The sequence below is a fragment of the Muntiacus reevesi genome, chromosome 3 (assembly GCF_963930625.1).
Source record: "Muntiacus reevesi chromosome 3, mMunRee1.1, whole genome shotgun sequence".
Lineage (NCBI taxonomy): Eukaryota > Metazoa > Chordata > Mammalia > Artiodactyla > Cervidae > Muntiacus > Muntiacus reevesi.
This window is the reverse complement of record NC_089251.1, coordinates 163575201-163600530: the sequence shown is the minus strand read 5'-3', so window position 1 is coordinate 163600530 and position 25330 is coordinate 163575201. Positions and strand designations below refer to the sequence as shown.

Below are 25330 nucleotides of genomic sequence, written 5' to 3'. Positions count from 1 at the left end.
CAGGAGAGATACTGAGTCAGAACTTCTCTGCCAAACCACAGAAAGTGAGAGATAATAAATGCTTATTGCTATTTCAGGTCATCAAGTTTGGGGTTTGTTTGTTAAGCAGCAAGAGTTAACTGACATATATTCTTCCATATTGGGTCAAAAGACTCATGGTAGTATTTATTATATAAATATATATTATTTATATTATATGTAAACATTTATCTATATATTTAAAAGTTATATGGAATGGATGCTGAAGCTCCAATACTTTGACAATCTGATGTGAAGAGCCGACTCATTGGAAAAGACCCTGATGCTGGGAAAGATTGAAGGCAGGAGGAGAAGGGGACGACAGAGGATGAGATGGTTGGATGGTATCACCAGCTTGATACACATGAGTTTGAGCAAACTCCTGGAGATAGTGAAGGACAGGGAAGCCTGGCGTGCTGCAGTTCATGGGGTCACGAAGAGTAGGACACGACTTAGCAACTGAACAACAACAACAGTGAAACTTTTGAAACTTGATGAGATAAGAGAAAATGTTGAAAATATCTGTGTGTGTACTGTGCGTGCATGTTGCTCAGTCATGTCTGACTCTTTGTGAACCCATGGACTGTAACCCACCAGGCTCCTCTGTCCATGGGATTCTCCAGGCAAGGATACTGGAATGAGTTGTTAGGCCCTCCTCCAGGGGATCTACCCAACCCGGGGATTGAACTTGCATCTGCCTGTGTCTCTTGCATTGCGGGCTGATTCCCTGCCCACTGAACCACCTGGGAAGCCCCATGTGTGTACTGTTGATAGTCCTTATTTCGCTTAGTTTTTCTGTTCACTCAATAAACATCCAGGTCCTGCACTGTCACTGGTCTGACCCTGGGAACCCGCACAAGCCAAATACAGTCACAGGGCTTGTGTTTTAGGAGGATTCTCTCGTCTTCAGTGGATAGCATCACCAAATACCCTGTCATCCTGCCAGACACCTGGAGTCAGCCCAATGCCTCTCTTCCAGCCTTCACGCTGGTCCCCCGCAAGCTCTTGAGTTTGTACTTCTCTCTATTCTCTGTTCCCACAGCTGCTGCTGCCTTCGTGGGAACGCACATCAAAATCCTACCCTGATGGGTCAGTTTCCTGGGGCTGCTCTAACGAAGTACCACACTGGCGGCCGGTGGCTGAGAGCCCCTGAAAGGCGTCACCTCCCAGTTCTGAAGGCTGGAAGTCTGAGATCAAGCTGCTGGCCGGGTCAGGCTCGACTGAAGGCTCCTGGTAATGACCTGTTCCAGGCGTCTCTCCTAGCTTCCAGGTGTTCCTTGGCTCGTGGTGGCGTAACTCCCGCCTTCCCTTGGCGTCCTCCTGCTGTGCCCATCTGCCCCTTCACACCGTGCTCTTTCTATGAGGACACCTGTCACATCGGCTTAAGGGCCCGCCCTATGTCAGAATGACGTCACCTTGGCCCAGCACCTCCGTGACAGCTCTGTTTCCAAATAAGGTTTCTTTCTGGGTTAATGGGCTTTCCCAGTGGCTCAGCAGCAAAGAACCTGCCGGCAAAGCAGGAGACAACGGTTCGATCCCTGGGTTTGGAAGATCCCCTGAAGGGGGAAAGGGCAACCCACTCCTGTATTCTTGCCTGGAAAACTCCATGAACAGAGAAGAGGATTGGGACTTTAACATCTTCATGAGGGATACAGTTCAACCTAACACCTGGGTTATGTCACAGTCTTTCAACTAGCCTCCCTGCCTCCAGTGAGTCACCCTCATATGACCCCCACACTGTCTTTTACAGGGTGGTCAGTGTGATCTGCCTAAAAGAAAAATCTAATTATGTGGCTACTCAGCTAAAAATCCTCTGAGTTTCATTTTTCTTTATTATTGTTATTCAGTTCAGTTCAGTTCAGTTGCTCAGTTGTGTCTGACTCTTTGCAACCCTATGGACTGCAGCATGCCAGGCCTCCCCGTCCATCACCAACTCCTAGAGTTTACCCAAACTCATGTCCATTGAGTCAGTGATGCTGTCCAACCAGCTCATCCTCTGTCATCCCCTTCTCCTCCTGCCTTCAATCCTTCCCAGCATCAGGGTCTTTTCCAATGAGTCAGTTCTTTGCATGAGGTGGCCCAAGTATTGTAGCTTCAGCTTCAGCATCAGTCCTTCCAATGAATATTCAGAATTGATTTCCTTTAGGATGGACCGGTTGGATCTCCTTGCAGTCCAAGGGACTCTCAAGAGTCTTCTCCAACACCACAGTTCAGAAGCATCAATTCTTCAGGGCTCAGCTTTCTTTATAGTCCAACTCTCACGTCCATACGCGACTACTGGAAAAACCATAGCCTTGACTAGACGGAACTTTGTTGGCAAAGTAATGTCTCTGCTTTTTAATATGCTGTCTAGGTTGGTCATAACTTGTCACCCTGCTTATTTACTATTATTATTTCTATTTTATTGAAATATGGTCAATTTACAATGCTAAGTTAATTTCTGATGCACAGCAAAGTAACCCAGTCATACATATATGTAAATATATATACATATAAATGTACATGCATATAAATACACACATACATATAAGTATATTCTTTTTCATATTCTTTTCCACTATGATTTATTATAGGATATTAAATATAGGGCCCTGCACTACAAAATAGGAGGATCTTGTTGTTTATCTATTCTATATATGTGTGGGTGTGCTCAGTTGCTCAGCTGTGTTTGACTCTTTGTGACCCCATGAACTGTAGCCTGCCAGGCTTCTCTGTCCATGGGACTTTTTTCCAGGTAAGAATACTGGAGTGGGGTGCCATTTCCTCCTGCAGGGGATCCTCCTGAGCCATAGATTGAAGCTGTGTCTCCTGCATTGGCAGGAGGATTCTTTACCGCTAGTGCCACCTGGGAAGCCTCAATCTATATATAGTAGTTTGCATCTGGTGTATATATCAGTTCAGTTCAGTTCAGTTGCTCAGTTGTGTCTGACTCTTTGTGACCCCATGAATTGTAGCACGCCAAGCCTCCCTGTCCATCACCAATGCCTGGAGTTTACTCAAACTTATGTCCATCGAGTTGGTGATGCCATCAATCCATCTCATCCTCTGTCGTCCCCTTCTCCTCCTGCCCTCCAATCCCTCCCAGCATCAGGGTCTTTTCCGATGAGTCAACTCTTCTATTGAAGTGGCCGAAGTTTTGGAGTTTCAGCTTCAGCATCAGTCCTTCCAATGAACACCCAGGATTGATCTCCTTCAGGATGGACTGGCTGGATCTCTGTTCAGTCCAAGGGACTCTCAAGAGTCTTTTCCAACACCACGGTTCAAAAGCATCAATTTTTCAGTGCTCAGCTTTCTTCACAGTCCAACTCTCACATCCATACATGACCACTGGAAAAACCATAGCCTTGACCAGACAAAAATTTGTTGGCAAAGTAATGTCTCTGCTTTTTAATATGCTATCTAGGTTGGCCATAACTTTCCTTCCAAGGAGTAAGCATCTTTTAATTTCGTGGCTACAGTCACCATCTGCACTGATTTTGGAGCCCAAATAAATAAAGCCTGACACTGTTTCCACTGTTTTCCCATCTATTTCCCATGAAGTGATGGGATCAGATGCCATGATCTTAGTTTTCTGAATGTTGAGTTTTAAGCCAACTTTTTCACTCTCCTCTTTCACTTTTATCAAGAGGCTTTTTAGTTCCTCTTCACTTTCTGACATAAGGGTGGTGTCATCTGCATATCTGAGGTTATTGATATTTCTCCTGGCAATCTTGAGTCCAGCTTGTGCTTCTTCCAGCCCAGCATTTCTCATGAGGTATTCTGCATATAAGTTAAATAAACAGAGTGACAATATACAGCCTTGACATACTCCTTTTCCTATTTGGAACTAGTCTGTTGTTCCATGTCCAGTTCTAACTGTTGCTTCCTGACCTGCATATATATAGGTTTCTCAAGAGGCAGGTCAGGTGGTCTGGTATTCCCATCTCTTTAAGAATTTTCCACCCACAGTTTGCTGTGATCCACACAGTCAAAGGCTTTGGCATAGTCAATAAAGCAGAAATAGATGTTTTTCTGGAACTCTCTTGCTTTTTCGAAGATCCAGCGGACGTTGGCAATTTGATCTCTGGTTTGTCTGCCTTTTCTAAAGCCAGCTTGAACATCTGGAAGTTCTTGGTTCACATATTGCTGAAGCCTGGCTTGGAGAATTTTGAGCATTACTTTACTAGCATGTGAGATGAGTGCAAATGTGCAACAGTTTGAGCATTCTTTGGCATTGCCTTTCTTAGGGACTGGAATGAAAACTGACCTTTTCCAGTCCTGTGGCCATTGCTAAGTTTTTCAAATTTGCTGGCATATTGAGTGCAGCACTTTCACAGCATCATCTTTCAGGATTTGAAATAACTCAACTGGAATTCCATCACCTCCACTAGCTTTGTTTGTAACAATGCTTTCTAAGGTCCACTTGACTTAACATTCCAGGATGTCTGGCTCTAGGTGAGTGATCACACCATCGTGATTATCTGGGTGGTGAAGATCTTTTTTGTATAGTTCTGTGTATTCTTGCCACCTCTTCTTAATATCTTCTGCTTCTCTTAGGTCCATATCATTTCTGTCCTTTATCGAACCCATGTTTGTATGAAACGTTCCCCTGGTATCTCTAATTTTCTTGAAGATATCTCTAGTCTTTCCCATTCTGTTGTTTTCCTCTATTTCTTTGCCTTGATCACTGAGGAAGCCTTTCTTATCTCTCCTTGCTATTCTTTGGAACTCTGCATTCAAACAGGAATATCTTTCCGTTCTCCTTTGCTTTTGGCTTCTTTTCTTTTCACAGCTATTTGTAAGGCCCCCTCAGACAACCATTTTGCCTTTTTGCATTTCTTTTCCATGGGGATGCTCTTGATCTCTGTCTCCTGTACAATCTCATGAACCTCTGTCCATAGTTCCTCAGGCACTCTGTCTATCAGGTCAAGTCCCTTAAATCTATTTCTTTCTTCCACTGTATAAGTCATAAGGGATTTGATTTAGGTCATACCTGAATAGTCTAGTGGTTTTCCCTACTTTCTTCAATTTAAGTCTGAATTTGGCAATAAGGAGTTCATGATCTGAGCCATAGTCAACTCTCAGTCTTGTTTTTGCTGACTGTACAGAGCTTCTCCATCTTTGGCTGCAAAGAATATAATCAATCTGATTTTGGCATTGACCATCTGGTGATGTCTATGTGTAGAGTCTTCTCTTGTGTTGTTGAGTTGAAAGAGGGTGTTTGCTATGACCAGTGCATTCTCTTGGCAGAACTCTTGGTCTTTGCCCTGCTTCATTCTGTACTCCAAGGCCAAATTTGCCTGTTACTCCAGGTGCTCTTTGACTTCCTACTTTTGCATTCCAGTCCCCTATAATGAAAAAATATATATAGTAGTTTGCAAACTCCCAGTCCTTCCCTCCCCAACCCCCTTCCTCCTTGGCAACCACGAGTTTGTTTTCCGGGCCTGTGAGTTTGTTTCTGTTTCAAGATAAGTTCACTTGTGTCACATTTTAGATTCCATATGTAAATGACACCACGTGGCATTTGTCTTTCTCTCTCTGACTTATCTTCTCTTCAGCAAAGCACAAAGTTCCTCAAAATCTGGCCTGAGCTTCCCTCACGAGCGCCTCCCCTCTGCCTCCGCAATCCTTTTCTCTCCCTTGTGTTCTGTCTGTATCAACTCCGAGATCATCTTCTCTGGGCATTTCTAGAGGAGATTCCATCGCCCTTAGTTCCCTGTGGGTAATTGCCTGTCTCCTTATCACACTAAATAGTAAATCACTGGTTTCTTGTCTTCAATCTCCGAGTCCCTCCAGGAAGGGACTGGGCCTCCTTGGCAACCCTAGGGCCAGTACAGTGTCGATTAAAGACGAACTACTCAACATGTGTTTGTTGAATTAACTTCACTGTCTTCTGGTGGGATGATGCACTTCGTGGAGAGCATGTGCAGAAAAGAAAGACGGTGATCCAACGGTCATCTGCTCTAGTTCTGTGAGGGCACTCACTCAGACACATCTTCCTAATACAGAGCTAGGGCTTGTATTTACTCACAAGCTCCTGGCTCTCCTTGTAGAGAAGATTTTGACATGGGGAAACCACAGCCCGTATCCTGAGTCAGATCACGGTTTGGTTGAAGAACAGTATTTCCCATCTTCTCACTTACTTCAGGAGAACTTGAATGAATGTCTATGATTAATCTGAGGACTTTTCTTTCCAACCACCAACCCAAAATGACATTCTTGCTGGAGTTGCCACAGCGCAGCTGCCGCCGTTCATTCTCACGGGTGTGTCAGAGCGGCTCCACACGGTTCTCAAGGGGAACTTCACAGAAACTTTCTCTTCCTTCCTGGCTCCCCCAGTTTTCTTTCTGTGTTTCTGCTCCTTTTTCTGGCCTGTTCTCTCTTCCTCACAAACACGGTGCCCCCCAAGGGGGCACTTTGCATTTTTCACACACGGCCACACCTTGATACCCGTCCCCTTCCACTTGCTCATTGAGAGCTGGGGTCCGGGGTTCTTCCCTGTAACTCGGCGGGGGCCTACTAACTGTCTCCCCCAAACTGGTGATCTGGGACTTCTAAGCTGAGTCTCCCTCTCTACCCCTTCTCTCTCTCTCTCTGCTTGACTTGGCGCCCAGCCACCACATTTGAAGGAGCTCAGGCCAAAATTCATGGCCACATCCAAGGCATTCCAGCTGAGGATTCAGCCGACAGCCAACACCAACCACGAGACGTTGGAGCAAAAGAACCTTCAGATAATTTCAGCCCTGAGCCTCGAATCTTCTAGCTGAGGGCCAGAAGTCACGAAGCAGAAAGGAGACAACCCTAGTGGACCCTGTCTGAATTCTTGATCTACAGAAACTTGTGAGAATTAATAAATGATGCTTGTTACCTGAAGGTAATTTGTTATATTCCAATAGATCCTGATTCTGGGAAAGATTGAGGGCAGGAGGAGAAGGTGGCGACAGAGGATGAGATAGTTGGTTGGCATTATTGACTCAACGGACTTGGGTTTGAGCAAACTCCAAGACATAGAGGAGGACAGGGAAGCCTGGCATTCATACTGCAGTCCATGGGGTCACAAAGAGTTGGACATGACTGAGCGACTGAACAACAAGAATAGATCCCAAGTTCACCAAGAATCCCTTTTGGTCTCTTCCTGGGCTGTTTTATTCACTGGGCGCTGTTGATGTCCAGTCACTCTCCCCATCACCAATGCTCCTATCTTTGCAAGTGTCTCCCCTGCAATTACTCGCAGCTCTGACTTCTTGGCCATGCTTAGCACTGTATTGCCAGTGCCTGCACGGCACCTCTTTCTTAGTATTCCTGATTCTTTATTGCACAGGAAGACACAGCATTTTTCTTTTCTAATCCAGTTTTCCTTTTCTGTTCCCCTCTTCTATCTTTGGCAGCACCAACTTTCCAATACAGAAACTCTAATCTTCACTGACGCCTTCTGTCTGTGATGTCGAAGCAGTTGCCAAGGGCTGTACCGTATTGTCAGTTGGCATGCTTTGGGCAGCAAGTAATATGAAAACCAGCTAAGCATGGGAATAGCAGTCTGGGTTCAATCAGAGGATCGAAACAGGGAACTTCAATATGGAGAACTATTAACTCTGAAGAAAGAGCAGTTATAACATATAAAGGACTGTATATGGTACTCTAGGGCTAGTACCAAGGGAGAACAAACTTGGAAGGGGTTTGAATCTCATTGGATAAGGTGTGGTTCAGCTCACTGAGTGTAGAGAAGTTCCCTGGAATGACCAGGCTGGTCTGTAGGTCACCCTTCAGCATGCAGGTCAGGGAGGAGGTGGGCAGAAACCAGTGGTGTGGCTGTTCTGGAAACAGCAGGAGACTTCGCTCTCAAGATTTCCCTCCAGAGTGTTTTCAACTCAGAAAGTTTAACATCATGCTCATTGTAAAGAGAACTGCTTATAAGAATTCCGTTGTTCATAAAATAGCATGTACTGAAGGGTGCACTTGGAGTGACAGGCAATAAATTATCAGCTAACACACTTGGCTCAAGCAAGTTTATTTATCATGTCACAAAGTGAATGATCAGATACTGGCCAGTTCTAGGGTTTCAGTGAAGTGGTCAGCAATGACGCTGAAGATCCTTTCTCCCACTGTGTTGACCATAACTTCTCGTGGAGTTTCAGGGCACTATAGCAGCTACAAGTGCCCTATCAGACAACCTTGCTTCCAGAAAAAAAAAAAAAAGAGAGAGAGAGAGGGATGGAGAGGACAGGATCTTCTTTGAATTTCTTATTGGATGCAGAACTATTTTGAAAAAAATCTCAGGAGACTTCCAATCAATTCCCATGATCAGGATTGGAGCACGTGCCCTTCCTCAGGTTGTAAGAAGGAATATGTTACAAGGGTCTTATACCTTTAGCCTCTTTAGTGAGAGGAGGGATTCAACAGCAAAGAAAGGCATGGTCAACACCCACGGGAAGGCAGACAACATTGTCTGCCCCTGTCCCCTGGCCCTCTGTCCCCACCCCCCACTGCTCCAGCCAGTCACAGAGCACTTCAGTGCCCAAGGGAGTCACAAGATACGAGTTCTGCTCTTAACGAGGTGTTAACCAAGTGGGAACTAGGCATTCCTAGGGACGGGCAGACACCTTTCCACTGTCTCTTTTGTCACCTTAATTCTGGTGCTTTCATTAAAGTGGTTCTCAGTCCATCCTGCAGTGAGATGGATTTTCCTGATGTGTGAGTGTGAACTCTCTCTCTCTCTCTCTCTCTCACACACACACACACACACACACACACGCACACACTCATGCTCCAAATCTCCCAATGAGAAGGAAGTTTATGAGTTAAAATCATGGACTTTCTTACTAGATTATATTATTCACATTGAAGCCCTTACTCATTGCAAAATCTCGGAGAAGGTATATAATATCTTTGTGCCTGAATTTCTCATGTTTTAATGTGAATAGGATTACTATGCTCAGAGGATTGCTATAAAGAGTAAATCATAAAATACAGGATTTTTTTTGACACATCAGTTCAATTCAGTTCAGTTGCTCAGTCGCGTCCGACTTTTTGTGACTCCATGAACCGCAGCACGCCAGGCCTCCCTGTCCATCACCAACTCCCGGAGTCCACCCAAACCCATGTCCATTGAGTCAGTGATGCCATCCAAACATCTCACCCTCTGTCGTTCCCTTCTCCTCCTGCCCCCAGTCCCTCCCAGCATTAGGGTCTTTTCCAATGAGTCAACTGTTCGCATGAGGTGGCCAAAGTATTGGAGTTTCAGCTTCAGCATCAGTCCTTCCAATGAACACCCAGGACTGATCTCCTTTAGGATGGACTGGTTGGATCTCCTTGCAGTCCAAGGGACTCTCAAGAGTCTTCTCCAACACCACAGATCAAAAGTATTAGTTCTTCAGTGTTCAGCTTTCTTTTTTTGTCCAATTCTCACATCCATACATGACCAATGGAAAAACCATAGCCTTGACTAGACGGACCTTTGTTGGCAAAGTAATGTCTCTGCTTTTTAATACGCTGTCTATAGTGGCTCTTTAATAGGTAGTATATTGTCAGCTATTATTGTTCCTCATTTTGTGCTCAGTCGTGTCCAACTCTTTGTGACCGTGTGGACTGTAGCCTGCCAGGCTCCTCTGTCCATGGAGATTCTCCAGGCAAGAATACTGGAGTGAGTTGCCATGCCTTCCTCCAGTGGATTTTCCCGATGCAGGGATTGAATCCAGGTCTCCCACATTGCAGGTGTATTTTTTTTTTTAACCATCTGAGCCACCAGGGAAGCCTTTTATATCCAATTAAATCTAAATTTCTTGCATGTGTACATGCAAAGTCACTTCAGTTGTGTCCGACTCTCTGCAACCCTATGGACTATAGCCTGCCAGACTCCTCCATCCATGGGATTGTCCAAGCAAGAATACTGGAGTGGGTTGCCATGACCTCCTCCAGGGAATCTTCCCAACACAGGGATCCAACCTGCATCTCTTACATCTCCCACATTGGCAGGTGGGTTCTTTACCACTAGCGCCACCTGGGAAACCATTACATTTCTTAAGGTGACCACTTAAGATCCTGTAGGAACTGATGTCAATACAATTTTTTCAAACTTACATTAAAATTCACTATCTCCCCTACTAAGCCATTAACTACTTGAAGGAACGATCACGTTACCAAAAGGTGTGAGGTGGGTCCACTGCTTGCTGCTCAAAATGCTCAAAAGTCAGTAAACAGGCCAGGCTGGTGGAAAGGAAAAGTTTGTTTTATTTCAGATGCTGGCAATTTGCAGGGGATGAAGGGTGGTGGACATCTGTTCAAAGGCCGACTCCCCACCCCTGACAGGCAGAGAGTGAAAGCTTTTATAGACAGAGGTGGGGGGTGTGGTGCGTGCGGGGGCTACATGCAGCTCTGACAGTGCTACATGCAGCTTCAAATTGGTCATTGGTGGTCTGACCAGTATCATCTTGGTTGTTTTAGGTACAGTTAATCTTCAGTTCCAGGGTCCATTTGTTCCCATGCATTTGTGGCCAGTTCTTAGAATTGTGGCAGCTTCTGTCATGGGTAGAGTCTGGTCGCCACATAGTTAACTTCTTCCTCCTGGTGTTTCAGTATCTATGAGGCAGCTCACAGGATACAGTTCATAACATTATCTAGAGCCCTTGAGAAAGAACTCAAGGTCCTTGACTATGCTTAATGACTACATTATTATTATTTGGTCTCCTTTGGCTGTTTTCCTTTGTTCTCACATGTTCTCATTTCTCTGATCAAACTTCTTCTTCGACTAAAGTTTTTCACAGACAAAAGGCAGGCAGAGGACGTGGGGAGGGGGGAAGCATCATCAGATCCTGCTCTGTTTCAGGATCACATTCTAGAAGCCTAGAATTTAGCACAATCTGTGGCCGGAGTCATTTCTCTGTGTTGCCATGTAGTTTTCACGAAAGCATCCCTTGACCTGTGGATCCATCACTTTTCCTTCCTCACCAGGTCATCTTCTCCCTGTGTGTCTCAGTGTCTCTGCCCCATTTCTTATGATGGCATTAGTCACACTGGACGGAGCCCACCCTCCTGTGGTAGGATCTAATGAAAACAAATTACTCTGCAACAATTGTATTTCCAAGTAAGGTCATATTCCAAAGTCAAAGGGATTAGGACTTCAATAAATCTTTTTCATGATAATGGTTTAGTGTTTTACTTGTTAAGTCATGTCTGACTCTTTGTGACCCCATGAACGGTAGCCCACCAGGCTCCTCTGTCCATGGAATTCTCCAGCCAAGAATACTGGAGTGGGTTGTCATTTCCTCCTCCAAGGGATCTTCCTGACCCAGGGACTGAACCTGAATCTCTTGTATCTTTTGCATTGTCATGTGGAGTCTTTACCACTGAGCCACCAGGGAAGCCCCACATATTTTTTAGGGACATAATACAACCCATAACACAAGGTCTTGAGCTAATATTTTTAAGTCCTGATTTTTCAAAGGTTTGCTGCAAAATTTAAATAAAATACAGAAGAGTTATGCCCTCTACCATTTGACTTTACAGTTTCTAATATACAACTTATGTTCAAGTTTTACCAATTATCCCCAACTGTCCCTTACACCTTCCAGTTTTGGTATCTGGGCTCTAGTTAAGGGTCATGCGTCACATTTTGTTGTCTTGCCTTTTCAGTTCAGTTCAGTCACTCAGTCATGTCCAACTCTTTGCAACCCCATGAACTGAAGCATGCCAGGCTTCCCTGTCCATCACCAACTCCCGGAGTTTACTCAAACTCATGTCCATTAAGTTGGTGATACCATTCATCCATCTCATCCTCTGTCACCCTGGTCTCCTCTTGCCTTTAATCTCTCCCAACATCAGGGTCTTGCCCAATGAATCAGTTCTTCGCATCAAGTGGCCAAAATATTGCAGTTTCAGCTTCAGCATCAGTCCTTCCAATGAATATTCAGGACTGATTTCCTTTAGGATAGACTGGTTGGATCTCCTTTCAGTCCAAGGGACTCTCAAGAGTCTTCTTCAACACCACAGTTCAAAAGCATCAATTCTTCGGCGCTAAGCATTCTTTATAGTCCAGCTCTCACATCCATGCATGACTACTGGAAAAACCATAACTTCGACTAGACAGACCTTTCTTGGCAAAGTAATGTCTCTGCTTTTTAACATGCTGTCTAGGTTGGTCATAGCTTTTCTTCCAAGGAGCAAGCATCTTTTAATTTCTTGGCTGCAGTTACCACATGCAGTGATTTTGGAGCCCAGGAAAATAAAATCTCCCACTGTTTCCATTGTTTCCCCATCTATTTGCCATGAAGTGATGGGACTGGATGCCATGATCTTAGTTTTCTGGATGCTGAGTTTTAAGCCAACTTTTTCACTGTCCTCTTTCACTTTCATCAAGAGGCTCTTCAGTTCTTTGCTTTCTGCCGTAAGGGTGGTGTCATCTTCCTTTCCATGCTCCTTTAATTCAGGGTGGTGGGGAGACGAATGGGAAGGGCAGGGCACAGCCATTAAAAGAGTGACACAGCCCTTGAGGACATAACAAAAACTGGTTAGAATCAATTATGTCCAAGATGGCTGAAGATCTGTTTTCTAGTAGACTTTGGGCCTCATTATGCACTCATTGTAATACATTAGCTAAAGGACACACCCATAGGTGCCATCACAGTTCGCATGCTTGACCATAATAGGCCAAAAAGTAGGATGTGGCCCAATTCCTGGAAATCCCTACCCCTTCCACCAAATAACTGGAATAATCCTCCCACTCATTAGCCTATGAAATTATCCAGGCTATAAAAACTAACCACCTCCACATCTCAGGCCTCTCTTGCCTTCTGAGATGGACTTCATTCTGCCTATAGAATCTGTATCTCTCTAAATAAACTATATTTCACCTTACTATGGGCTTCCCAGGTGGTGTTAGTGGTAAAGAACCTGCCTCCAAATGCAGGAGGCATAAGAGTTGCAGGTTCAATCCCTGGGTTGGGAAGATCCCCTGGAGGAGGGCATGGTAACCCACTCTAGTATTCTTGCCTGGAGAATCCCCATGGACAGAGGAGCCTGGTGGGCTACAGTCCATGGGGTCGCAAAGAGTTGGACACGACTGAAGTGACTTAGCAGGCACGCCTGCACACCTTACTGTAGCCTCCTCTTGAGTTCCTTCCTGCAGAGAGCCAATGACTTTCACTTGTCGGCCCAACCCAGGAACTCACCGGACACCTGGGACATGACTATTCTCTTGCTCACCCCTCTGCAACAGTAGTTCTCAGACCATCATGTGTATGAGAATCTCCTGGAAAGCTAGGGATTGAATTTTCTGGAGCCCATCTCCAAAGATTTTGAGTCAGTGGGTCAGAGGGAGGCCCACAAATTGGCATTTCTAACAAGCTGCCAAGTGATGCCAAAGTTGCTGGTCCAAACACACAATTTTGAGAACTGCTGATCTAGAACCAGGGTTGGTAAACTTCGACTGTAGGGGACAGATGGTAAAATACTTTAGGCTCTATGGCAACCACTCAATTCTGCCACTGTAGGCAAAAGCAGCCATCGACAATACATAAGTGAATGCTGCTACATTCCAGTAAAACTTTATTTACAAAACAGCTGCCTGTTATCTCAGTCTGCTGTTTACTCTTGCCTTTTTGGAGTGGGGTGGGGGGAAGCAGAGGAGGTCTTTCAGAGTACTAACATTTTTGAATTGTCCTGTTCAGTTTTTCTGTAGAATGTTTCACAGTCTGGATTTGATCGTTTTATTTTTGACTTAGGTTAAAGATCTTGGCAAGAATATCACATAAGTGATACTGTACACTATAGGGGGAAATTGTGAAAGACTTTGAAATGGACTAAAAAAATTATTGGGTAACTTGAGTGGAAAGCTAGATGCTGTCTCATGCAACTTTGTGGGTTATCTGATTCTACAGGGTTTTACAGCTTTCATTATCTTTGAGCTATTTTACAGTTCTCTAAATTGTGGGATAGTAAAGGTAATGTCTAGGGTTCTTATCTTTAGAACTGCAAATTTTGTTCCTTTGGCATCCATTTAACCTATGGGTCTTAACTAATCTTCCATCTTTCAGGCAACATAACTTCAGCATTCCTGACTGTGTGTGTATGTGTTGGGTTGTCTTTGGATTCTCTTTTGAACCCATTGGAACAGGTTACTGGTTCTCACATTAAAGAGTTCAGTATTATCTTTGACACGTGTTCATTCTATATCTGCGTCTGAGTCATCATTATATTATCTTTTAAATATTATCCATCAGCAATATTTTTCATTGCATCATTTTATTGTTGTCGTTCAGTTGCTAAGTTGTGTCTCACTGCAGCCCCATGAACTGCAGCACGTCAGGCTTCCCTGACCTCTACTATCTCCTGCAGTTTGCTCAAAGTCAGGTTCATTGAGTCAATGATGCCATCCAATCATCTCACCCTCTGCTGTCCCCTTCTCTTCCTGCCCTCAAGCTTTCCCAGCATCAGGGTATTTTCCAATGAGTTGGCTCTGCTGCATTTTGTACTCCAAGGCCAAACTTGCCTATTACTTCAGGTATCTACTGACTTCCAACTTTTGCATTCTAATCCCCTACGATGAAAAGGATGTCTTTTTTTTTGGTGTTAGTTCTAGAAGGTCTTGTAGGTCTTCATAAAACTGTTCAACTTCAGCTTCTTTGGCACTAGTGGTTGGAGTATAAACTTGGATTACTGTGACGTTGAATGGTCTGCATCATTTTCAGTTCAGTTCAGTCGCTCAGTCATGTCTGACTCTTTGCAACCCCATGGACTGCAGCACTCCAGGCCTACCTGTCCCTCACCAACTCCCAGAGTCTACTCAAACTCATGTCCATTGAGTCGCTGATGCCATCCAACCATCTCCTCCTCTGTCATCCCCTTCTCCTCCTGCCTTCAAACTTTCCCAGCACCAGGGTCTTTTCCAGTGAGTCAGTTCTTCGCATCAGATGGCCAAAGTGGAGTTTCAGCTTCAGCATCAGTCCTTCCAATGAATATTCAGGACTGATTTCCTTTAGAATTGACTCATTGGATCTCTTTTCAGTCCAAGGGACTCTCCAGAGTCTTCTCCAATACCACAGTTCAAAAGCATCAATTCTTTGGTGTTCAATTTTCTTTATAGTTCAGCTCTCACATCCACACATGACTACTGGAAAAACCATAGCTTTGACTAGACAGACCTTTGTTGGCATAGTAATGTCTCTACTTTCTAATATGCTGTCTAGGTTGGTCATAACCTTTCTTCCAAAGAGCAAGCATCTTTTAATTTCATGGCTGCAGTCACCATGTACAGTGATGTTGGAGCCCCCCAAAATAATTGTCTCTCACTGTTTCTGCTGTTCCCCATCTATTTGCCATGAAGCGATGGGACCAGGTGCCATGATCTTAGTTTTCTGAATGCTTAGTGTTAAGTCAACTTTTTCACTCTCCTCTTTCACTTTCATCAAGAGGCTCTTTAGTTCTTTGATTTCCGCCATAAGGGTGGTGTCATCTGCATATCTGAGGTTATTGATATTTCTCCTGGTGATCTTGATATCAGCTTGTGGTTCATCCAGCCCAGTGTTTCTCATGATGTACTCTGCATATAAGTTAAATAAGCAGGGTGACAATATACTGCCTTGACCTACTCCTTTCCCTGTTGGAACCAGTCTGTTTTTCCATGTGCAGTTTTAACTGTTGCTTCCCGATCTGCATACAGATTTCTCAAGCGGCAGGTCAGGTGGTCTGGTATTCTCATCTCTTTCAGAATTTTCCACCCACAGTTTGCTGTGATCCACACAGTCAAAGGCTTTAGCATAGTCAATAAAGCAGAAATAGATGTTTTTCTGGAACTCTCTTGTTTTTTTGATGATGCAACGGATGTTGACAATTTGATCTCTAGTTCCTCTGGCTTTTCTAAATCCAGCTTGAACATCTGGAAGTTCACGGTTCACGTATTGCTGAAGCCTGGCTTGGAGAATTTTGAGCATTACTTTATTAGTATGTGAGATGAGTGCAACTGTGCGGTAGTTTGACCATTCTTTGGCATTGCCTTTCTTTGGGATTGGAATGAAAACTGATATTTTCCAGTCCTGTGGCCACTGCTGAGTTTTCCAAATTTTCTGACAAATTGAGTGCAGCACTTTCACAGCATCACCTTTTAGGATTTGAAATAGCTCAACTGGAATTCCATCACCTCCACTAGCTTTGTTCATAGTGATGCTTCCTAAGGCCCACTTGACTTCACATTTCAGGGTGTCTGGCTCTAGCTGAGTGATCACACCATTGTGATTACCTGGGTCGTGAAGATCTTTTTGTATAGTTCTTCTGTGTATTCTTGCCACCTCTTCCTAATATCTTCCGCTTCTCTTAGCTCCATACCATTTCTGTCCTTTATTGAGCCCCTCTTTGCATGAAATGTTCCGTTGGTATCTCTAATTTTCTTGAAGAGATCTCTAGTCTTTCCCATTCTATTGTTTTCCTCTATTTCTTTGCACTGATCAGTGAGGAAGGCTTTCTTATCTTTCCTTGCTATTCTTTGGAACTCTGCATTCAAATGGGTGTATGTTTCCTTTTCTCCTTTGTTTTTTGCTTCTCTTCTTTTCACAGCTATTTGTAAGGCCTCCTCAGACAACCATTTTGCCTTTTTGCACTTCTTTTTCTTGGGGATGGTCTTGATCCCTGCCTCCTGTACAATGTCACAAACCTCCATCCATAGTTCTTCAGGCACTCTATCAGATCTAACCCCTTGAATCTATTTGTCACTTCCACTGTATAATCCTAAGGGATTGGATTTAGGTCATACCTGAATGGCCTAGCGGTTTTCCCTACTTTTTTCAATTTAGGAAGAAATTGTGTCATGTTAGGAAGCAGAAAATACTATTTTTTCCAAATATTGGTGCCACGAATTTTAATCACTTGATCAAGATGGTTCCACTAGATTTTTCCATTGTAAAGATATATTTTTCTTTAGTAGAGAAACATCCTTTCAGACAAAGTGAATTTTCTAGCTTGCAATTATTTTTCACCTTATGGTTTCAGTTTCCACTGAAGATCTTTGGCTGTAGCAATTTTAACACGGTTGTTGTGCAAAATCCGAACGCTTTTAGGATGCCCTCAGTGGGACATTTGAGCACCCTCTTAGGACCATAACTTTCCTTTCTTGAGCCATATTCCTCTTTGGCAATGTACCACCATGGGTAAGCTGCAGGCTCTGGAACTGTCTAGCTTGGGCTTAAACTCTGGCATCTCCACTTGGTAGCCATGTGACCAGCAAGCTTTTTAATCTGTGCCTCAGCTTCCTTTTCTATAAAATGGGTGCTATGAAGATCTCTCTCTTACAGGATTGTGTTAAGATTAAATGAGCTAAATCAAAACACCAGAACTATACTTGGCACATAATTAACTTGCTCAATAAACGTTAGCTATTACTGTATGTGTTTGAATTTCTGCTTTGCTGCATCAAAGTGGCTTTGCCGCATCAAAGTGGCTTTGCCTAAGTTACTTAACATCTCTGTGCCTCTGTTCCTCATTTAGAATAAGGTTCCTGGATTCATGTATGTTTATTGCTAGTACAGTGTCTTATATGGAGTAAGCATTAAAAAACGATTGACAGGGGACTTCCCTGGTGGTCCAGGGTCTAAGACTGCATACCTCCAATACAGGGAACCTGGGTTCCATCCCGGATAAGGTAACTAGCTCCTCCATGAGGCAATGAAGACGTGGCCCAGCAAAATAAATAAATATTAAAAAAAAAAAAAAAAAAGATGAACCGTTACCAATAATATTGTATACAATAATCAGATAATTCTGTATCAGGTAAACTTGAGTTCATGACTTTGCAGATTCACCTTCTTATTCTCACTGTGCCTAGCTCAGCCATTCACAGAGTTATGGGCTTAACAAAATACATGAATAGAGCGATTAAAAAGCTTTTGCTGAGCGGCACTCGCTCGACAGTCACCCTTTTACCTCCTTAATGTTTCAAGTTCCTGTATCTGGGCTGCCTTCCTTGTTGGAGGAAGCCCACGCTTGAGAAATCACATTGCCACAGAAGGTTTGTGAGAGGCTCTGCTGGGTTGTAACGGTGGGAACACCGCGGTGCAGGGCTCAGCGGTCGGCCCCCCGTAGGGCAAGAAACGTGGGTTCCCATTCATTGAGGGATCGAATGCATGGTAACAGGGCTGCGCGGCGGCCTTTACAGCACCGAGGTCTAAACCTCATTTTCCCCTCCCTGCCAGTCGAGGGTGGGAAGCTGGGAGTCCACGTTGGGCAGCACCTCCAGCCCCCGAGAGCGCCCCCGGGGGAGACACGGAGGTTGGGGTCCCGCGGGGTAGCGGCCGGCACTGCAGGGCCGGGGTTCCCGCACCTGCGCGCGCGCGCGCGCCGCGCCGCTTCCGGCCGAGCGCGGGGCCGCGCTCACGTGACCGGGCCTGGGCGGAGCCGGGCGGGCGGGGATCACCTGAACAAGGCTGTCACGTGAGCGGGGCGGGGCGGCGGCGGGGGCGGGACCGGCCGGCGGTCACGTGATAGGCCCCGGGGCCGCCGCCGAGCCCAGAAGAGCCGCGCGCCCCTCGCGCTCCCCCGGCTAGTCCGCAGCTCCTCGCGCTCCTGTCCATCTCCGCCTGCCGCCCTGGCTGCACACCCGTGCCCCGGACGCCGCCCCCGCCCGCCGCTCCCCGCTCGCCGGGTTCCGGACGCACAGCCCGGGCCCGGCGCGATGGAGGCGGCCGCCGGCCGGAGCTCGCACCTGGGGCCCGCGCCCGCCGGGCGCCCGCCGCGGTGCCCGCTCCTGCTGCAGCTGCTGCTGCTGCTGCCGCTGCTGCCGCCGGGCTGCGTTCCCGGGGCCGCGGGCGCCCAGGGCGCCGAGTTCCCCGAGCTGTGCAGGTGGGTGGCTCGCCGGGGCACCGGCTTCGGTCGCGGCGCCCCAGCGCGCGGCGGGCGGGATGGGGGTGCAGGGTCGCCCCTGGGGAGGGGCCGGGGTCCCCTAGCCATCTCCTTGGGTCCGCCCGTCTCCGACGGAAAGTTGCCGCCGTGCCGGCGAAGGATAAGAGACCCAGGGGGGATCGGTGCCCACGGGCAGGGGGTGGGGGGCGCTCGGCCCGCGCTGGCCCGGGGTCCGCCGTCCGGCCACCTGTGGCTGTCACCAAGTCCAGGGCGGCTTCGTGTGCGTGCGGGCGGCCGGGTGACACCCTGCGGGCGCCCTCGTGCCCAACGGTGCGCCTTTGAAAAAGTTGGGAGGACGCAGGAACCCCCGGCTTCGCTTTGTTCCGACTCCACGTTTCCCCCAAAGTTCCACCAGCTGGGCTTCAGGGGCGCCCCTTAAGGTGGACAGACTCACCCACAGGAACAGCCGTGGAGTTGGTGGGGGGGGGGGGGGGTTGGTATCATTTGATGATTGATTTCCTCCATGTGGGTTTTCCATTTTTAAAGTAGCTATTTCTGCAGAACTTGACTTTTTTTTTAAATCGGGGAATGGAGGATGGTCATCCAGTATTGGTTTTTGAGACTTCATCCTTCACTTCTGCGAGCTGAACTTCCTGTCTCATTGTTCACATGATGTCATTGTCTCCGGGTGGATTATTCTAGTGGAGTCCTTTGCTTTGGGAACCATGATTGTATAATCGTGGTCCCAGTGAGGACTGTTAAGTGTCTTGCCATGGCCGGGAGTCCCGGGGTTGGGGAACTGCCGATCCCATGTATTTTTCTAACCAACCTTCTCTGGACTGTTTAGGATGATGGAAAATACGGCTTTTATTTAATTTTTTAAACCTTGGTCGAAAAGGGGTGAAAAGTTCTGAAAGAGTCGTGGACAAACAAGTCAGCAGGTATCCCTGGCGCTAGCAAGTTACCTCTCAGAATGAAGCGAAGTTTAGCCCACTTGGAGCTGAATTTTGAGTTTGTGGTAAGGTGTATGGGGTTCTTAGTCTTCCTTTGCATTAAAGATGGTCTTATAACCCCCGAATTGAGAACTTGCAGAAATTATTACTCTGAGGAGAGTGAGGCTGAACGCACAATGGAAGCGGAAAGGCCCATATTCTTTGTCCTTTTTTGGAAAGGTATTGGGGGGCGGGAGGGAGAGTTAACTGCACATTAGTTTGTAGGCTAGTTAACTGCCCTAAGATACATAGTTACTCATAGAAGCCCCCTGTTACAGTGAAAAGCCACAGTGGCTGACCCAAGGTTAGGCTGTGACTGATCTTTGAAGGAAGACGTTTTGGGGGTAATGGCTACTGTAACCATATGCATCCATGAGAAATGAGCTCAGCTTGGCCCAGCGATGTTGAAGTCTTGGTTGTTGGCAGATTGGAATTGATTTCTTAATAAAGTTGGCCTCAAGGGCAGACTCCTACTCTGGCACTGCTGCAAGGGACTCTCACTTTTGCTTTAGGATAGTCATCCCAGCGCCTGGACCGTGGGTCACAAACTCATCTCCAGATGGAACTTGGCGTCTTGGTCCAGTAGGAAATGGCCGTTGTATCTTGAAATGCCTCTCCTCACGGTCACACGTGGGCCTAACTTAGCAAGCGCTTGACAGTGTCCTGGGGGACTTGCATTTTTTTAGCATGTAGCTTCTGTGGTCTTAGGACAGGTCCTTCCTGCCAGGCTTCTGAGGACTGCAGCGCCAGCCAGGTCGCAGCTGGGCGTCGGCACGTTTTTTCCCCGTTACTGCTCTGGTTTCACATTCAGACTCCTCCAGAGCTGCGTTTAACAGTCTCTACTTCAGACTCACTCCCTGAAATTTGAAATTCGTCTTGTTTGTTCCCGTTTCAAATGCATACCTTGGCTTAAACACTGAAGACATTTCCCTCCCCCCACCCCAGGGAAGGGGTTTTTTAAAAAAAAAAAAATCTGTTTTCTCGAATAAAGTCAGACTGCCTAAAAGTTCCTTTACTGTAGTGCCTATTTGAATGGGAATGTGGGCCGATCATGTCTTGAAGTCCATTTTGAAAAATTCTACCTAGCAGCCCTGAAGCAGGCTGTTTACGGCGGCCTTTTCTGCCAGCCCTGGGCGTCCGTCCGTAAATAGCTGCCCAGGCTTCGCGGTGAGCGTGAAGAGCAGACTTCTGCTCTTGGTGTTTGCACTGCTCGTTGGTGGCAGCGGTCCCCACGGACATGGGGTCACATTCCAAACGTCCGCAAGTTGGTTGCTGGTAACGAGGAGCACGTTTTTCCATGGAAGACTCTCCCAGTTTCTGGTGGTTTGGTGCCTGGTGCAGTCCCCAGCTCCCCTATCGCAGGTTTGGGGCTCCCAGATACCTTCTGGCGGCCGCAAGAACCCTGGCAGGCTGGTCTCACGGTCACTGGAAAGGGGGTTTGATTTCTGGGGCAGCGGCCTCTTCTCCCACATCCAGCTCTCTAGACCCGGGGGGGGGGTACCTTTCGCCTGTGGACCCTTAGGACCAACAGGAGGGAAGTTAGTTGGTCCCTAACCCTAACCCTAACCCACTTCAGGGAGGCCTGCATGCCTGCCGTGTGGCCCAGATCCCTCCTGGGGTGAGTGTGGTGGGCAGGGGTCGTCCCCAAGTGGCTCATTATCAGAAGGGATGCAGGCAGCAGAAGAGGGACCGTGCCCGCAGCGGCTTTAGCATCCTCAGCCGGGTGCTGCAAAGCAGGGATGACGACGGCCAGCGGCCCAGAGCGTATCTGCTCTCCCGGCACTTTGAGCGCGTGTCCTTTCGGACAGCCTGAGTCGTGCGTTCCTGAAGCTTGGTGAGGATGGATGCACCCAGCGAGTCCTGTGCTGTGGAAGAAGTTGGGAGTTTTACTCACTTGGCTGTTTCTTGGGAGGTGGTGTGTGGGACAAAGAAAGCACTGGATTCCAGAGACCGCCGTGGCCGCCGCTGGGTCTGGCAGGCACGCCGGGGCTGGGGCGCGGAGTGCCGAGCTGTGTGGGCTGTGCAGAGGCCGGGGGCAGGGTCTGCGGGGCCAGGAGGTCGGGGGCAGAGGCCAGAGGCTGTGAGGAGCCACCCGAAGAGACCAGAAGGCCCTCCGCTTGTCCACAGCTTCACCCTCGTCCGTACGAGATACACTCTGTAAAAGGCCATTCCACACATGCGTGGTAATGGGTGACTTTCCACCCTTTATTTTGGTGTTAACAACATTCTTAATGAGTGAAGGCTTAACAGTTTATACGAGTTATAAAATAATGCTTTGGGCTGTCTTGATTTAAGTAGTTAAGTACCTTAAAGTCTGTTTAGTACAAACTTTCCCCCAATTGTTTCTGTATAAACGCTGCAACTCTTTTTTTATTTATTATATTGAGGACAAGAGAGTAATGAAGCCAGCTGGGAGTTGAGGTTGGTTTAGTTGATGTCTCTAAGGAGACATTTTTTTCCCTGCGATTTTTCCGAAGGAACAGTGCTTATATGCCTAATTTGGGCCACATGTTGAACCTGGATCACATCCATTTGTGTGTATATGTTTCTTGCAACAATAAGTGTGTGTGTAGCCCAAGATTATTAACTGTGGGTAGACACATGCTTTAATTCTTAGACCATCATCCCGTCAAGAGTCCCAGGGAATGAACTCCTGATTGGGGTTTATATCTTTTATCAGTGTTTCACAGAGGGAGTTTTAAGAGATGGGGTTGAATGGAATCATTTAGATGTCTCATCTTTATTTTGATCTTGGCATGTATAACTGTGCTGTGCTGGAAAAAGAGAATTCACGACGGTCGCAGAACTGGGTCTGATGGTAGAAGGTAGCTCATTACTTTGCAGATACTGTTCTTTTTCTCCTTTTTTTTTTTTCCTTTTTTATTGCCCCAGCCACGAGCCCTCTTGGCCATGACGCCACTGGTCATGGAGATGGAGGTAGCTGAGATCGGATATACCTGTGAGTCCTTTGTATTTTCCTCATAGCTGACTCATGACCAGTGAGGGACAGAGGCCTGAATTCTTGTTAATGGTGTCTCTTCACTTTTAATCCTGGCAAGGTGACAAAGGACTCATTTATTCTCCAAGTGATCCATCAATGTTTCTTAAGTAGAGGGGAAAACTGGGAGGAGTTAGAGCTGGAGGACACCAGCTCTGGACAGCAGTGGATCCAGAGAACTGGTGGCCACCCCTGCTCCCCTTTTGCTAATTTTATTTTATTAAACTTTTGAATTTCTTTTGTTAATTTTGAGTAATGTATAAGTTTTGGGTTTTTTTTTTTTTTTTTTTTGGACCCAAGACTAATCTAGATGTTACTAGTTTTTTGGGGTGTTGCGAACAAAGCTGTTGTAAATATTCATGTACAAGATTTTGTGTGGACATAGGCTCTATTTTTGGAAAGATACCTAGGAGTGAGATTGTTCAGTGGCTGGGGAGTGAGGGTTGATGTTATGGGAGCTGCAAAGTGACTTCTGAAGTGGTTGTCCATGTGGCATCTCCGTCATCAGTGTGAGAGTTCCGCTGTCACTGTATCTTTGTCAGCACTTGAGCCTATCAGTCTTTTTAATTTTAGCCATCCAAGTGGGTCTGTAGTGGTATCTCAGTGTGATTTTAATTTTCACACCCCTGCTGCCTCGTGATGTTGAACTTCCTTTCTTGGACTTATTTGGATGCCTCATGAGGTTGAACGTCTTTCACGTGCTTATTGACCATTTGAATTTTTTTTTTTTTTTTTTTTTTTGTGATTCTCAAAAAAACCTCTTGCCCCTCATCCCTGAACACACTTTTTGGGGGTCATCTTTTTGTGTTTTAAGAGTTCTTTATGTTTTTGAAGTCAGGTCCTTCCTCAGGTCTGTATAGTGTGTATTTTCTCCCCAGTCTTTGGATTGCTTTTTTATTTTCCTTAATGTGTCCTTTGAAAAATAGGTATTTCTTAATTTTGATGAACTTCAATTTACCTTTTTTTTCTCTTTTTAAATCAGGCTTTTTGTAGCCTACAAAATCTTTGTACTAAGGTTTCTCAGCCTTAGCACATCTGACATTTGGCCTGGATAAACATTTGTTGTGGGGTCTGTCCTTTTCACTGTGGGATGTTAAGAGCACCCCGTCTTCCCCGGTGGCTCAGTGGTAAAGAATCTGTCTGCCAATGCAGGAGATGCAGGCTCAATCCCTGGGTTGGGAAGATCCCCTGGAGAAGGAAATGGCAACCCGCTTCGGTATTCTTGCCTGGAAAGTTCCATGGACAGTGGAACCTGCTGGGCTACAGTCTGTGGGGTGACAAGGAGTCTGACATGACTGAGCACCCACGCATACATTTCCTGATATTTTATGTAGGAAGCTTGCAACTGTGTTTTTAAGTGAGTTCAGGCCGAAACTTTCTTTGCTGTATTATTCTTGGGTGAGTTTAGTATCAAGAATGTTTTGCTTTGTGGGAAGAGCCAGTTAGTTTTTAGTATATTGTATGATATGGAATAGTTTTTGTATAGGATGGACAATTTCTGTTTCTTAAATTTTGGTAGAAGTCAGTAGTAAAACTGTTTGGGCCTCATGCCTTTGTGGAGATGGAATGTAGTGGAAGAGGAGTTTTGATTACTGTTTCAGTTTTGTCTATTTACTCATTTTCTATACTTCTTGACCAAGTTTTGATAATCTGTATTTTCCTAGGAAATTGTGATTTTAAATTATGTATTCACATATAAATATGTAGCATCTACTCTCATGCTTTTGGAAATACCTTTCGAATCTGTAGGTAAATTTTTAAAATTCTGACGTTTATTTATGTATTGTTTCCCTTAATTATGTTTACTAAAGATTTTTCTAGTCTTTTTAGTCTTTTCAGAAGAACTAGTATTTATTTTACCGTCTTTGTCACCATTTTTTATTTTATTCATTTATGCTCTCTTGTCAACCTAAAAAAATTTTTTTAAAAAATTGCTAATTTTTCTTAATTTTTTTTTCTTAAAAAAATTTTTAAATTTTCTTAAAAAAATTTCTTTTAGCAAAGTAGAGTTGATTTACAATATTGTGTTACGAAGTGATTCAGTTATACATGCATACTCTTTTTCATTTTCTTTTCCATTTGGTTTATTACAGATATTGACTATAGTTTCCTGTGCTATACACTCGGATTTTGTTGTTTCTCCTCTTTTTTTTTTTTTCCTAATTTAAATTGAAAGCTTAGATCTTTTAAATCAGCTTGCACGACTAAACTATGAATTTCAAGCTGTGCGTTTCTTTGCCCTGAGTACTATGCTACTTATGGGTTTTGATACATATATTTTTTCATCCTTCTGTTCTAAATATTTTCTTCTTGTACCCCAAAATGCTAACTATTTGAACTTCTTGGATCCACCAGTTTTTAAAAATCTTTCACTCTCTAGGTAGATGGAATTTTCCCCTCATGTGGGCAGTAAAAGTGTGAAATTGTGGCTTAGAATCTCGTTGAGTTGCGTGTTCTGTGTGTTTGGAAAAATAAGTTTCTCTCTTTGGGTCAAAGTTTCCTCATTGTGCCGCTCAGCCTTTCT

At 45.5% G+C, this 25330-nt stretch overlaps 1 protein-coding gene across 1 annotated transcript in view; it reads left to right on the top strand.

Moving 5' to 3' along the window:
- Window positions 1-18471: 18471 nt before the first annotated feature.
- IGF2R (insulin like growth factor 2 receptor) overlaps window positions 18472-25330 on the top strand; it is a 101746-nt gene continuing 94887 nt past the window's right edge. Inside the window, exon 1 of the mRNA XM_065931019.1 lies at window positions 18472-18816. Within this exon, the coding sequence (XP_065787091.1) occupies window positions 18650-18816 (167 nt within the window). The 5' untranslated portion in view covers window positions 18472-18649. The remainder of the gene's footprint in view (window positions 18817-25330) is intronic.